We start from the raw sequence: 15,899 nt of genomic DNA, 5'->3' as shown, positions 1-15,899 counted from the left end.
AAAATGTGGCACTGGGCTACATGAGGTAATAGGGCAGATGAGGAGGTCGGGTATATCTGAGCAAAGTGGAGAGGTGTTCAGAGAGAATTCCAGAGCTTCGGGTCTTGGCAACTGAAGGCATTGTTGCGAATGATGTGGTAATTAAAATGAGGGATTCAGAAGAGGCCAATATTGGAGGAGGTGCTAGGCTAGTGGTAATTGTATAGCTAGGAGGGATTTAGCGAGACCTCCCCATGGAGGAATTTCAAAAAAGGATGTAAGTTTTAACATTGAATCATTGTTTAACTGGAAGCAAATGTAGGTCAGTAGGCACAGTGGAACGGAGCTTGGGCTGGGATTGTCCAGCAGTGCCATAGTGGGTCACACCGCAGGGGATGTGACGGGCCAGCCAAAAGTACATGGATGTTTGGTGGGACTGAAAGGTCTTGGTGGTGGGTGGGGTGAGAAAATCCCAGCCTTGGTGTGAATTAGGACACTGGAAGCACAGGTGAGGATGATGTTAAATCCATGGACGTTAGAACATTGGAGGCAGGCGAAGAGTGTGTTGGCATAGTCATGTGTGGAGGTAGCAACGGCATGGATATGGGTTTCAGCAGCAGTTGAGCAGAAGTGAGAGTGTAATTGGGCAGTGTTATGGTGGTGGAAATAGGTGTTCTTGGTGATGGTGCAGTTATCTGATTGGAATCTCATCCCTAAGTCCAATACAACGGAATGGAAGAATGGAGGCATGTACTATTTTCTAAATAGGAAAAGGCTTAGGAAATCAGAAGCACAAAGGGATTTAGGAGTCCTAGTTCAAGATCCTCTTAAGGTTAACGAGCAGGTTCGGTCGGCAGTTAGGAAGGCACATGCAGTGCAGAGAGGGCTAGAATACAAAAGCAAGGATGTACTTCTGAGGCTGTATAAGGCTCTGGTTGATGCCATTTGGAGTATTGTGAGCAGTTTTGGGCCTCTTATATAAGGAAGGATATGCTGGCCTTGGAAAGGGTCCAGAGGAGGTCCACAAGATTGATCCCTGGAATGAAGAGATTGCCATATGAGGAGTGGTTGAGGACTGAAGGTCCGATCCCTTAAAACTGACATGAGGAGGAATTTCTTCAGCCGGAGGGTGGTGAATCTGTGGAACTCTTTGTCGCAGATGGCTGTGAAGGCCAAATCACTGGGTGTCTTTAAGCAGAGATAGATAGGTTCTTGATTAATAAGGGGATCAGGGGTTAGGGGGAGAAGGCAGGAGAATGGGGATGAGACACACATCAGCCATGATTGAACGGTGGAGCAGACTCGATGGGCCAAATAGCCTAATACTGCTCCTATATCTTATGGTCTTAATACTGTTTATTAGATTGGTCCCTGGGATGAAAGGGTTGGCCTTTGATGAGAGTCTGAGTAAATTGGGTCTATATTCTCTGGAAATTAGAAGAATGGGAGGTGAGCTCTTTGAAACATTCAAGAATATGAAGGAGCTTGACAGGGTAGACAATGAGGTTGTTCACTGTCTGGGGAATCTAGAACACTGGGCACCATTTGAAAATAAGGGGGCGGTGAACATTTAGGAGTAAGGTGAGGAGACACGTCTTCACTGAAAGGGTTGTGCATCTTTGGAATTCTCTGCCCCGAGGGTTGTGAATGCAGCATCATTGAATATATTTAAGACTGGGATAGACAGATTTTTGATCCCTCAGGGAATCAAGGGGATGTGGGGAGTCAGTGGGAAAGTGGAGTTGAAACCCAGGATCAGCCATAATCACATTCAGTATTGGAATAGGCTCGAAGAGTCATATGGTCTTTTCGTGCTCCTATTTCTTATGTTCTTCTGAGATAATTGACATATTTTGGCCTCTGGTATGATGCTTATTACTGATGAAGTGCTGCACCGTTAGAGATATTGCCTTTTGAATGAGATGTTAAATCAAAACTCCTTCTGCTTGCTCACATTGACTCTGTAAATCCCATTGCTGTGATTGAGGGTGAACAAGGAAGTTCTCCTTGGGCCAAACAAACATGTATTCTTTAACCAACACCACCAAAAAAACAGGTTAATTTGAATTCCCAATTTTAAATGGATGGTTGTTGATGTAAAGACTATCTCCAACCAAGTTTTTAACCATCTTCTCTTGAAAGAGGAGCAAGACATAATTAGGTACCATCACCATACTATTCCACATCTTTTTCCATAACATGTGAGATGTCATTGTCAGGGACATTCTTGAACTCTCTATTTGGGGATTTTTGAAGATATTACAGCTCTGGCGACAAAACTCTCTCTTCCCGCTTGTCAATTGGATTTCCTATTGAAGCCATCCCACGCCACTGGGAAAACCATGGGCAGGGATGCGCTACCAGCGGGGAAAGAAAATCCCAATGGCCAGAGAATTCTGGCAAATATGTTATTGACAGACCACATCTGGCAATCTTAGGACAGATGTTCTGAATTTATACACCTGGGGCTGGATTCTCCGGTCGCCGACGCCAAAATCGTGTTCGGGGAATGGCCGGAGAAGCCGAGTTTCCGTCCAAATCGGGGGCAGTGTCGCTTTCGCGATGCTCCCTCCAAAGACTATGCTGTATCACCGGCCTCAGGACATTGTCTGAGGCCCGCCCCCCAATGCTCCGCCCCGACCTGCCGAGTTCTCGACTGCGTGGGTTGCGTGTGATCTCACCTGTCGGGAACTCGGCGTGGCGGCTGTGGACTCAGTTCAGCGCCGCAACAGTCGGGGGAGGCCGATCTGCGGGCACGGGGGGCATTATTTGGGGCTGGGGGCACTGTGGGGTGTGGTCCTGGGTGCGTGAGCCGGCTGAAGGGGGGGAGGGATCCCCTTGCAGGCCGGGTCCACAAGTGGCTGCCACCATGTTGCACGGTGCGGCCGTTGCGGGCTACCGCCATGCGTATGCGTGGTAAGGGACCTGGCAATTCTCCGGGGCATTTCGGCAGCTAGAGCCGGGACCTCTACGATGTTAGCCCCCAGCAAAACAGGGAATCGGTGGCTGTTTTGAGCCAGCTTTTCTGGCGTAAAATGCCACCTTTCCATGCCGGCATGGGGGCATAGCCCCTGAATCGGGGCTATGCCCCCGGTACATAACTTCACCCATTCATCCAGGTTGCTATTAGTGATTAATCAGCTGGGAAGTCGTGAATGTTTATGGTGGTGCACTGATTATCTTGCTGGACTGAGTTGAAACTCCAACATGCTAGTTTGAAAATATGAATTTGGTTTCAATACAAAGCTGGTATTAAAACAATGATCATGAAGCAATTGGACTGTCTTAAAAAATAAATGGTTTTCTCATGTTTGTGCTGTTCATAACTCGCATCCCACACCAATATGGTTGATTCTTGTTGGCCGGAAAGGTCATTCGACTGTATCAGATCACTACTCAGCATGCCATAAAGACAGCAATGGTTCAAGTAGATCACCCACTACCATTTTTTTGGACAATTAAAGGGGGCCAATCAATTCTGGAATTACCAACAATGTCTACATCCAGAAATGGAATCCAGAGGCTTGGCTCCTCAGACTAGGTTTGGATTCTTCTCACTTATTTGCAAATAACCCTGCAAGAAATTGCCCACTGAAGTGGTCAGTGCTGGTAAGTTTTGTGTTTGTAGCTGGTTGACCTGGATCCATGTCCTTAATTTTGATCATGACACACAAAGGCCCATAATTTAGTGCTAATTTGAGGTTTTGGAAAGCAAACACGAATTGCTGGGATAGGGCAGTGGAATATTAGACTATTTACTGAAGGGAATTGTAGTTTATAATTGAAAAACAACAGTCCCAAATTGTTCCGTCCTCCTTTGGTGTACTTCATATTTTATGCTTTCAGCCAAGTGTGCAGCTGGCCACAGTTTGACTTGTGTCAATGCCACATATTCACATTGTAATTTTTACAAAATTAAGCCTTGTTATAACAATAACCTGCATGTTTATTTGGAAAGGAAACATTTACAGAGCTGTTGGGGAGGGAGGTTCACTAAATGGGGACTAATTAGAGCGCTCTTTCAAAAAGCTTGGAATACTAGACTGTAGGCCTCCTTCATTGTGCACTTGTTGATGGTGAGTTCTTATATCACTTGGTAATTTCAATCAATAACCCACTGTTTCCCCATGTCAATCATCTTTATGTATTTATGGCCGTGTCTGTTTCTTTATTTTAGCTTGCCATGCTTCATGTGCAACCTGTACTGGCTCTTCTGTGCATTGTGCTTCCTGTTCCGACCACCTTTCCCTACACAAAGGTCGATGTCTCATAGCCTGCCCTGATGGTTTTTACTCTGAGAATGGAGCATGCCAAGGTATGTCATACACACAATTGTAAAATACAGTCCCACCATGCAGCGTTATTCTTTGACAGAGGCTGAAGTAGAAACAATTATAAAACCTGTTAATCCCATCAGTTTTCAGAAGTTTTGTATAGTGCACTTTAAATTGGTAATCCCTGGTAGAACTGCTTGTTGTTCAATTTCGCTATTGATTGTTTAAAAAAAATGCTTATTGTTGACTTAATTCGGCTAATTTTTAACTTTCAGTAGCAGATACTTCACAGCTCCAGGATTCCAGGTTCAATTCCTGGCTTGGGTCACTCTCTGTGCGGAGTCTGCACTTTCTCCTTGTGTCTGCGTGGGTTTCCTCCGGGTGCTCTGGTTTCCTCCCACAGACCAAAGATGTGCAGGTTAGGTGGATTGGCCAGGCTAAATTGCCCTTAGTGTCTGAAAAAGGGGTTACTGGGTTACGGGGATAGGGTAGAGGTGTGGGCTTGAATAGGGTGATCTTTCCATGGGACTGTGCAGACTCGATGGGCCGAGTGCCCTCTTTCTGCACTATAAATTCTATGAAACAGTATTCTATAAGATGCATTGCACACAAGAAGTGAAAATTGTCAACATTACAAACCTGACCCCAATGCACTTGATTTTGGTTTTAATAGAGTAAAGAAGGGAGTGTCCCCTTATCAGGAAGTTTGCATCCATCCATTTTTTTCGGAGGCTTTTTACGGTTTACAAATTTTGACTGGGTTGCCAGACATTGGGTAACCTGACAGGTAAAAGGAAACATGAAGGGCGAGATAAACAAGGTGGCCGAAACCTTTCATCCTCATTCACGGCTGGGATTTTCTGGTGTCGCTGAAAGTGAATGGAGTTTTGGCTGGAATGCCAAATTCTTTGTTCCCGTTCACAATAGGTCCGGTCACAGATGAGATTGGAGAATCCGGCCTGGTAAGTGCACCACTTGTGGGCCAGGAGGAGTAGGACCATTTCCTCCAGGCCCAACAAGCTTAGCTACTTCCCTGCCCATGGTAGGCTAACTGCGACTGCAGTCATCAACTCTGACCCACCACAGTCTCCCACAACTACAAAACCCCACTGCCCAAACCCTTTAATCCCATCCAAGATTAACCCCTTCCGTGGTGATCCCTCCCTGCCTTCTCTCTGCTCCCTATTTGTGACTTCATCAGAACTGTGCTATAGTTTGAGGGATTTCAATTGAAACAGATTTCAAAAACATTTTACAGTGAGCTGCATCACAGGCCAATGCAGCCTCAATTGTAAAAATGAGCACTTCTTGCCCTGAATTACCTTTGAAGCACATTTTAAACCGTACACTAGGTATGGTTGATAACAATACATTAGAAACATTGACTCAAGTGTCAGGCAATGACCATCTTCATCGAGAGTGAATCTAACTATCTTTCCTTGACTCTCAACAGCATTTCCATTGCTGAATTTTCCCACCATCAACATCCTGGGGGTTACCATTTACCAAAAGTTGAACAGAATCAGTCAGAGAAATACCATGGCTGCATGAGCAGGTCAGAGACTGGGATTTCTGTGGAGAGCAACTCACTTCCTGACTCCCCAAAGCCCATCCACTATCTGCAAGGCACAAGCCTGGATGAGTGCAGCGCCAATAACACTCGGATAACTTGACATCATCCAGGGCCAAACAGTCCACTTGATCAATACCCCATTCACCACCTTAACCATTCACTCCCTCCACCACTAATGCACAGTGCCATTAGTGTGTGAACCATCTAGAAAATACACCGCAACGCACCAACGCTCCTTCAACTTCTAACCTCTACCATACAGAAAGACAAAGCAGCAGATGCTTGGGAACACCACACACACACACACAGACACACACACACAGAAACACACACACAGGCAAGTTCCTTTCCATCTCCACACAACCCTAACTTGGAACTACATCGCCATTCCTTCACTGGATCAAAATCCTGGAACTTCCTTATTTTATTCTTTCATCGCATTTGGGTATCGCTGGCAGAGCTAGTATCTGTTGCGCATCTCTAGTTGCCCTTGAGCTGAGTGCTTGCTGGGCCAATTTGGAAGGCAGTTAAGAGTCAACCATATTTCTGTGGAACTGGAGTCACATGTAGGCCAGACTAGGTATGGATGGCAGATTTCCTGCATTAGACAGGACATTAATGAACTATGATAGTTCCATGGTCACCATTACAAAGACTAGCTGTCAATTCCAGATTGTATTAATTGAATCAGCTGCTGTGGTGGGATTTGAACCCCTGTCCCCAGAGCATTCTGCCTAGGCATCTGGTTTACTAGCTCAGTGACATTACCATTTTGAACAGTATTTTAGGTGTACCTACACGGATGGACTGCAATAGTTTAGGAAGGTGTCTTACCTTCACTTTCTCAAGGGCAGTTTTAGGGGTAAGCCAGAAATGCTGACCCTGCCAGTGACACTGATATCCCATGGAAGAATAAAGCAAACTTATTTGATTGCCCAGCACAGTTACAAATGTAACACCTGGCAACTAAAACTGCAATGTCCCATTACAATGGTCCTAAATGTTAGAATTATACAACATAATTCACAGAAACTGAGATTTGAATTCAATCTTCTGCTGGGATATTTCATTGCAATTTTTTTGAAGGTGATTAAGAAAGCTGACATATATAATGCTTCCTAGTGCAAATTCTGCAATACAGGTTTTCATCTCTGATTAGTTGTACAGCACCATCTTCTACCAGATTAATAAATGGTAGTCTTGTACTGCATTAACCTTGAAGCACTTCAATATCTCACCACCTGGTTTTATTAGGAGCATGATTTCATATTCAAATTGGAATTTTTTAGAATCATGTATAATACATTTCTAAAGCTCTGCAGCTTTACGTGGAGGAATACTAATGAGATATGAATCAGCTCATGTCCATTTCCAACTGATATAATTTTCCTTTACACGAGGTAACTCTAAACAGATTTTACAGTCAGTGGTAAAGGAACGGTGTTTGCCAATCATCTTGCTTCCAGCGCTAATCTGTTATTTAAACCAACACTGTGGCCTCGCTTTCAGGGATATGTGCTGTGTATGAACAGAACAAGCAACAGAGTAGCTGTTCAACAAAACAGGTTTTGGAATCTTCAGTAAGGCACTCTGAGTCTGGACCAGCAATATGGGCTTAATTGTAACTGGCAGCCGGGGGCAGGTTTGGGTGTATGCCGAGTGTTCAATCCCCAGAATTTGTTGGCATGTCAGGAACCCCAACATGATCTCGTTCATTTCTGTTTTTTACAGTGATGCACTTGGAGGTGTGTGGGAAACCCTGTGGTTTTCCAGTTTAAAGGTATGACGAGCCATATAATGCAGACTCAACCCACACCATTCTGGCTTTAACAGTAATGCAAGGGTTTCCTAAGCTGTGTAAAGGTTGCCATGATCAGCAAGGCAAGATCACAGTGGGGATTCTTTACTTTGTGAAATTGAAAGGCTGGAGTGTCCTTTAAAAATTAAACTATTGAGCTGCTTCCTTGCCTGAATGAAAAGCTTTTCCTCACAGGACCTGCTCTGAAAGTATTTTTTCACTGTTTTAAGGCTGACTTCATAGAACATAGAACAGTACAGCACAGAACAGGCCCTTCGGCCCTCGATGTTGTGCCGAGCAATGGTCACCCTACTCAAACCCACGTATCCACCCTATACCCGTAACCCAACAACCCCCCCTTAACCTTACTTTTTAGGACACTACGGGCAATTTAACATGGCCAATCCACCTAACCCGCACACCTTTGGACTGTGGGAGGAAACCGGAGCACCCGGAGGAAACCCACGCACACACGGGGAGGACGTGCCGACTCCGCACAGACAGTGACCCAGCCGGGAATCGAACCTGGGACCCTGGAGCTGTGAAGCATTTATGCTAACCACCATGCTACCGTGCTGCCTTCAATGTGTGTGTGTGTGTGCCTGTGTGGTGAAGAGGGAGATGGGCAGAAGCAGAAGATCCTGTGTTTTACTTTTGCAACAAAAAGGCGTAGCCAGCAGGCTTCTCCGCCCAAGCTGAGGGTAGGCCAGCTAGCAACAGTGAGGCGAGGTTCCAGATAAATGCCATGAGTCAAGGTCACACAGCCGGTCAGCAGCCGTCGAATGGGATTCAGCCAGGGCTCAGGGCATGCCAGCCAGCAACAGCAAGGCACCAAATCAACCCTTTTTCAGCATGAGGAGGCAATGAGTGAGGCGGGAGGTGGCCTTGAAGTGATCGAGGTTATTGAGAATGGGAGAGTGCAGGAGGTATGGAGAGACTGAGGAGATGCTAGGTGGGGGGGAAGATAGTGAGGGAGGAATTGGGAGGAGAGTGTGTGAGGGGAGGAACGACTTAGCTAGGTTGCAAATCTGCACCAAAGCAGTGATTAGTTTCTGTATTTGCATTTAATGGGGCGAAGGTGGGCAGAGTTGGGGGGGGGGGGCATGATGTCATCGGCGGGGCATAAATGAAGGTGAGCGTAGAGCCCCACAAAATCTAAATCTGTCTCTGGGTGATTTTGAACTTATTGGAAGCCATTTCACCTATCTTGGGCTTTGTCTATTTTGATCAGTCATAGAATCATAGAATTTACATTGCAGAAGAAGGCCATTCGGCCCATCGAGTCTGCACCGGCCCTTGGAAAGAGCACCCTTCCTAAGTATACACCACCACCCTATCCCCACACCTCCACCCTATCCCCGTAACATCCCCAAAACCTTTTTGTTTGGACACTAAGGGCAATTTAGCATGTCCAATCCACCTAACCTGCACATCTTTGGACTATGGAAGGAAACCGGAGCTCCCGGAGGAAACCCACGCAGACAGTGGGAGAAGGTACAGATAGTGACCCAAGCCGGGAATCGAACCTGGGACCCTGGAGCTGTGAATCAACTGTGCTAAACACTGTGCTACAGTGCTGCCCTTAAGTCAGTGCCGTTAAGAGTCCGGTGGTCTGTTGTAGCAAGGAACCACATTGTGCCGCAGGGAGGAATTGAGCTGCAAAACGAGGAGGTGCTGACTTCTCAGCATTATCCTGGGAGGAAGAGATGAAGGAAAAGGTGGAGGAAGTGCCTGCGGCCACTTAACTAGATGTCACAGAAGTCTGTGATGGACTTATACAGGCATGCTTCTGATAACCTGAATTGTGTGAAATAATATGGCACTCTTGTGCTTACTCTATTGTTTGCCCACCCCCGACACAAACCATTCCCACAATCAAAAATCCATCCATCTCATTCACGCCCTTTTGCTTCTCTTCCATTCTGGTTATTCCATTCTCATCGATGCTAATGTCCATTTGGTATGTAGGAGGCAACTTAAAAGTCTATCCCTTCCACTTTTGTTGTATCAAAGAGCCACAGAAAAGCTGGTTTTGTTGTGATACCCACTGCCACCTCCTGCCCCTCCACTCCAAACGGGTCAGTTTCATTAAAATTCTGCCTCATCAAGCAGAAGTTGTAATTTAGATTTAAATCAAGTACCCTCAATTGGGAAAAAAAGATAGTTGTGAGAAGCGAGACACAGTGGAAAAGCAAAATGCTTCATTTTTTATTTTAAAAATATTTTCAATACGAGTTAGCATCTGAAAGAATAAGTCTCCAAATTATAAAGTACAGGGCCAGTGAAGCTGTACAGCAATAATTGTTCATTATCATGCCATAACAAATTGACTTACTCTTGAATGCACCAAAAATGTTATGGTGTCTTCAGTGGGCCACCAGTGGCTAGTATCCCGAGTTCAAACCATTGTATGTCTTTCAATGCTGAGCCTCTTGGCATGCATGTTTAAAATGCATCCTGTAGTGGAGCTGGGTATCTCTGACAGAAACTTCTGGATTTTTACATCAAAGTGCACACGTGTGGACAATGTTGTTACTCCATAACAACAGAGAATGTTGTCTGCCTCAGTATTATTATTAAGGCAAAATCTGCCTAATATACCGATCAAAAGATATGCATTATTTGTGATAATGAAAATTGAGTGTTAAGTTAATTTTGTTCAAATTTTAATTATTTTGATTAAGCCAAGGCAAACGTCTAAATTTTTACAGTAAGAAGTCTTACAACAGCAGGTTATAGTCCAACAGGTTTGTTTGTAATCACTAGCTTTTGGAGCACAGTTCCTTCATCAGATCTAAATTTTGAGATAACCAAAAATTCTTGATAGAGTTTTCAATGATTAATAAAATATTTAATAAAAACATTGTCAGAATTTTGCAATAACTATATACAATTCTCTTAAATCTTTAAGAAGAATTGATACATTTGGAAAATGTACATAATTTGAATTCACTTATTAATTCCAAGATAAAGAGAGGTCCTGATTTGTCCCAGTCTGCTGCTTCAAATTTGGCGAGAGATCAGTGTCAACAAGAGCTGAAAATGATTTTTTTACTCTGTTTCCATTAGTTTTGTGAATCTCCCATTTAAATGACGGCAGGAAATAAGGACAATCCCATGAAAATTCAGGACCACGTTGTTTTAGAAAGAGAGCGAGAAAACCTAGAAACATTGAACAGTTCAGTCGGTCAGGCTCTGAACAGAGAACAGACAAGTTAATGTTTCAAGACTTTTTTTCATCAGAGCTAGTGGCACAGTGGTTATCCTTGCTGTCTCACAGTGCCAGGGAGGAGCTGGCCAGAGTTGATAAAAAGGAGACTAGCAGGGAAGACAGTGGAACAGCAATGGCAGGAGATTTTGCGGGTTATTCGGGAGGCACAGCAGAAATTCATCCCAAGGAGGAGGAAACATGCTAAGGGGAGGACAAGGCAGCCATGGCTGACGAGGGAAGTCAAAGACAGCATAAAAGCAAAAGAAAAAGCATACAAAGTGGCAAGGATTAGTGGGAAGCCAGAGGATTGGGAATCATTTAAAAGCAAGCAGAGGACAACTAAAAAAGCAGTAAGGGGAGAGAAGATGAAATATGAGTGCAAGTTTGCTATAAATATAAAAGAAGATAGGAAGAGTTTCTTTCAATATATAAAAGATAAGAGAGAGGCTAAAATAGACATTGGATCACTGGAAAACGTGGCTGGAGAAGTAATAATAGGAAACAAAGAAATGGCAGACAAACTGAATAGTTACTTTGCATCAGTCTTCACGGTGGAAGACACCAGTAGGATGTCAGAGTTCCAGGAGAATCAGGGAGCAGAGGTGAGTGCAGTGGCCATCACAAAGGAGACGGTTCTGGGGACACTGAAAGGTCTGAAGGTGGATAAGTCACCTGGACCGAATGGACTGCACCCCAGGGTCCTAAAAGAGATAGCTGAGGAAATTGTGGAGGCATTAGTGATGATCTTTCAGTGGGCTGACTGGCAGAAGGCAGAGAGTAGGGATAAAAGGGTCTTTTTCAGGATAGCAGCCGGTGTGCTTCAGGGATCTGTGCTGGGACCACAACTTTTCACAATATACATTAATGATCTGGAAGAAGAAACTGAAGACACTGTTGCTAAGTTTGCAGATGATACAAAGATCTGTAGAGAGACAGGTAGTATTGAGGAAACAAGGCGGCTGCAGAAAGATTTGGACAAGCTAGGAAAGTGGGCAGTGATGTGGCAAATGAAATACAATGTGGAAAAGTGTGAGATGCACTTTGGAAGGAGGAATTCAGGCATAGACTATTTTCTAAATGGGGAAATGCTCAGGAAATCAGAAGCACAAAGGGACTTGGGAATCCTTGTTCATGATTCTTTTAAGGTTAACGTGCAGGTTCAGTCGGCAGTTAAGAAGGCAAATGCAAAGTTAGCATTCGTTTCAAAAGGGCTGGAATACAAGACCAGGGATGTACTTCTGAGGCTGTATAAGGCTCTGGTCAGACCCCATTTGATGTATTGTGAGCAGTTTTGGGCCTCCTATCTAAGGAAGGATGTGCTGGCCTTGGAAAGGGTCCGGAAGAGGTTCATAAGAATGATCCCTGGAATGAAGAACTTGTCGTATGAGGAACGGTTGAGAACTCTGGGTCTGTGCTCGTTGGAGTTTAGAAGGTTGAGGGGGATTCTTATTGAAACTTACAGGATACTGCGAGGCCTGGATAGAGTGGACATGGGGAGGATGTTTCCACTTGTAGGCAAAACTAGAACCAGAGGACACTATCTCAGACTAAAGGGACGATCCTTTAAAACAGAGATGAGGAGGAATGTCTTCAGCCAGAGGGTGGTGAATCTGTGGAACTCCTTGTCATAGAAGGTTGTGGAGGCCAAATCACTGAGTGTCTTTAAGACAGAGATAGATAGGTTCTTGATTAATGAGGGGATCAGGGGTTATGGGGAGAAGACAGGAGAATGGGGATGAGAAAATATCAGCCATGATTGAATGGCAGAGCAGACCCAATGGGCCGAGTGGCCTAATTCTGCTCCTATGCCTTATGGTCTTATGGACCCGGGTTCGATTCAGGCCTCAGGTGACTGTCTGTATGGAGTTAGCACATTCTCCCCATGTTTGCCTGAATTTTCTTTGGGTGCTGCAGTTTCCTCCCCTAGTCCAAAGATGTGCAGGTTAGATGGGGTTAAGGGGAGTAGGACGAGTTAGGATGCTATTTAAGAGGGTCGGTGCAGACTCGATGGGCCAAATGACCTCCTTCTGCACTGTAGGAATTCCATGGAATTCTATGGTTCATTGGAGAATCTATCCAAGTTTAATTCCACTGAATCCACGACATTGTCTATTCTGAGAGATTCCAGTCTCTTTCTGGACTGTAGGGGTTCTATGAATCTATGAGACGGGAAAAAAATTAAAGATCAACAGTATTTCAAAAAAAATAGAATGAGGGTGTGCGAGTGGAGGATTTTCAGAGTTTTGGATTCTGAGTATTGGGCAAGTCAAGGTGGACTTGACAAGGTGGATTTGAAGAAAAATCTGAATTATAATTTTCCTAACACATTGGAGTGAAACAAGGCTATCTAGCACACTTCCTATAACTTTAATTTACTCTATACATTTTCACAATTTCAATGCTGTTTTATCACAAGGTAACACAGTTAACGAAATAGAATCCAGCTCTATCCACTGTGTTTGACTGCAGTGGTCATGTTTTAAAATAAGAATCCTGTTTTCCAGGGCCTGGAATCTTTTCGGAGCCAGAAAGTGAAATTGACCAGAGGAATGGGTTTTACAGTCTGGGCTAATGCACTGTGGTTTGACTGGGGATAGTCCTTGGGGGGGGGGGGGGGGGGGGGGGGGAAGGATGGTTTCAGTTCCTGGAAAGTTAATTTGTTTTTCATTGCTGGGTGGAGCTAAGAGATTCGGAGAGGCTTTTTGAGAAGAGTTGAAGTCTGACCTTGCAACCCTTGTTTTGACCACAGGTAAAGGCAGTTTTCTCTCCCAGTAGGATAGGTTGAAAAGAGTAATAATGGTTATAGCAGAGCAGTCTTGTCTAAGGTCAAGGAAGAAGCTGAAACATGCCAGGTGAAACAGCTTTTTGAAGATATTCAGCCAAAGTGTGAAGGGGTTCTAACAGTAGCCAAAAACCTGTTCTGTCAATCAAGTATTGCTCTATGCCATGCTGATTTTAAAAACGGATTGAGAGCGGGAGGTTTCTTTTCTTGTTGTTTAATGGTGAATTGAGTAGGATTGTTTAAATGGTAATTGTAAGCTGTTCTTTTTGGGTGTTAAGTCAAAGAGTTTAATATTGTATTCCTTATATAGTTTTGTTTTAAAATAACAAATCCCTATTTTCTTCATATGATCACTCCTGGAGTGAATCATTCTTTCCACACAGTCGTACAACATGAATTAAAATATTGGGGTTTTGGTCCAGTATCCTAACCTGTTGGGGTCTGGTCTGGGATTGTTATAAGGAGAAGTGGAAGTACTTGCAAGCATAAGACAGGAAATAGAATGTTCTTTTGAGTGATTAAATGACCAGCAGAAACACATTAGAAATATTAACAACATTTACATGACACAGCAACATTTATGAGATGCGCACATATGAACAGTTATATCCTCACCCATCATGGTCATTTGCATATTCTTCCTGGCTTATAATTGTTCTTAAGTTATATTTTATCTTGTTGTCACCTTTCTCCATTGAACGGTTTCATGACAGAGTGTGTTTTGGCAAGCACACAGATAAATTGAAACTAGAAAACCTTCTTAAACCTGACCCATCGTCATGATGACACAGCCTTTCATGGTTCATAGAACATAGAACAGTACAGCACAGAACAGGCCCTTCGGACGTCAATGTTGTGCTGAGCCATGATCACCCTACTCAAACCCGTAACCCAACAACCCCCCCCCCCCCTTAACCTTACTTTTTAGGACACTACGGGCAATTTAGCATGGCCAATCCACCTAACCCACACATCTTTGGACTGTGGGAGGAAACCGGAGCACCCGGAGGAAACCCACGCACACACGGGGAGGACGTGCAGACTCCGCACAGACAGTGACCCAGCCGGGAATCGAACCTGGAACCCTGGAGCTGTGAAGCATTTATGCTAACCACCATGCTACCGTGCTGCCACTGAATGCTTTTAAATTAATTTAGCTATGAATCCCAAAACAAAAAGTCTCTCTGGGCTGCATTTTGCTGCAAGCAATGTAGACATCTCACTTGTTCTGCAGCTTTTTTTTATTCAATGGAAGTGGGCATTGCTGGCTGGGCCAGCGTTTATTTCCCATGAACTGAGAGGCTTGCTAGGCCATTCTAGAAGGTATTTATGAGTCAACCACAAGGCTGTAGATGTGGAGTCACATGTAGGCCAGGCCAGGCAAGGACAGCAGATTTTCTTTCCTATAGGGCATTGGTGAACCAGATAGGTTTTCATGGTCATCACTACACTCAAATTCGAATTTCAACATCTGCCATGATCGGATTTGAACCTGGACTCCCAGAGAATTACATGCGTCTCTGGATCACCCTGTGCCACTAATAATGATAATACCACTGTGCCAGCACCTCCCAACTGTTTTTAGAATGTTAACCTTTCCAGCTGTTAACCTCCTAAATCAACATGGCCCCAACCATTTGAGTATAATAGACTCTCTAAGCTGCTTTTGTTGCATTTATCCTATTTTCTACAGTTAAAATTTTATCTTCTCCGAACTAAACGTTACCTCTAATACCATGAACTAGATATGTGTCACTCTGTCCACTATTCTCTGCAAACTTCTAACACTTATAATGTTTTGCCTTTTCTACAGATTAGGTTGAGTATAACACAAAGCAATATGCATAATACTAAATGTTTAATTTTAAAGTGTTCTTTTGCTCTTTTCCATGCTCATTTGTATCATTGATCACTCTCTAGGTGAGAGACTGGGTACAGACATTTTTATAAAATTAGTTCTAACGTTATGGGTATCGCTGACGAGGCAGGCATTTATTGCTTTTGGCCTTCTCAAAATCAACAACACAAAATCAGGCTATCTGATCATTGTGACATAGCTGTTTGTGGGAGTTTGTTGTGCACAAATTGGCTGTTGCATTTTTTACATTACAACGGTGGTTACACTTCAAAAGTAGGAATTATCTGTAAAATACCTTGAGATGTCTGGTGGTCATGAAACGCACTATAGACATGCATGTCTTCTTTTTGAACGATTTGATGTAACTGAGCTACTTGCTAGGCTGTACAGAGGGCAGTTTGCACCAGCTTTTTATTTGCAGATT

The 15,899-nt window shown here is 44.0% G+C and overlaps 1 protein-coding gene across 1 annotated transcript in view; it reads left to right on the top strand.

The window, feature by feature from the left end:
• fras1 (Fraser extracellular matrix complex subunit 1) overlaps positions 1-15,899 on the top strand; it is a 601,677-nt gene that overhangs the window by 312,117 nt on the left and 273,661 nt on the right. Inside the window, exon 17 of the mRNA XM_038791813.1 lies at positions 4,157-4,294. Coding sequence (XP_038647741.1) covers positions 4,157-4,294 — 138 coding nt within the window. The remainder of the gene's footprint in view (positions 1-4,156; positions 4,295-15,899) is intronic.

The sequence above is a fragment of the Scyliorhinus canicula genome, chromosome 3 (genome assembly GCF_902713615.1).
Source record: "Scyliorhinus canicula chromosome 3, sScyCan1.1, whole genome shotgun sequence".
Taxonomy (NCBI): Eukaryota; Metazoa; Chordata; class Chondrichthyes; order Carcharhiniformes; family Scyliorhinidae; genus Scyliorhinus; species Scyliorhinus canicula.
Note: the sequence above shows the minus strand (reverse complement) of the source record. Positions and strands in the feature narration are given on the sequence as shown.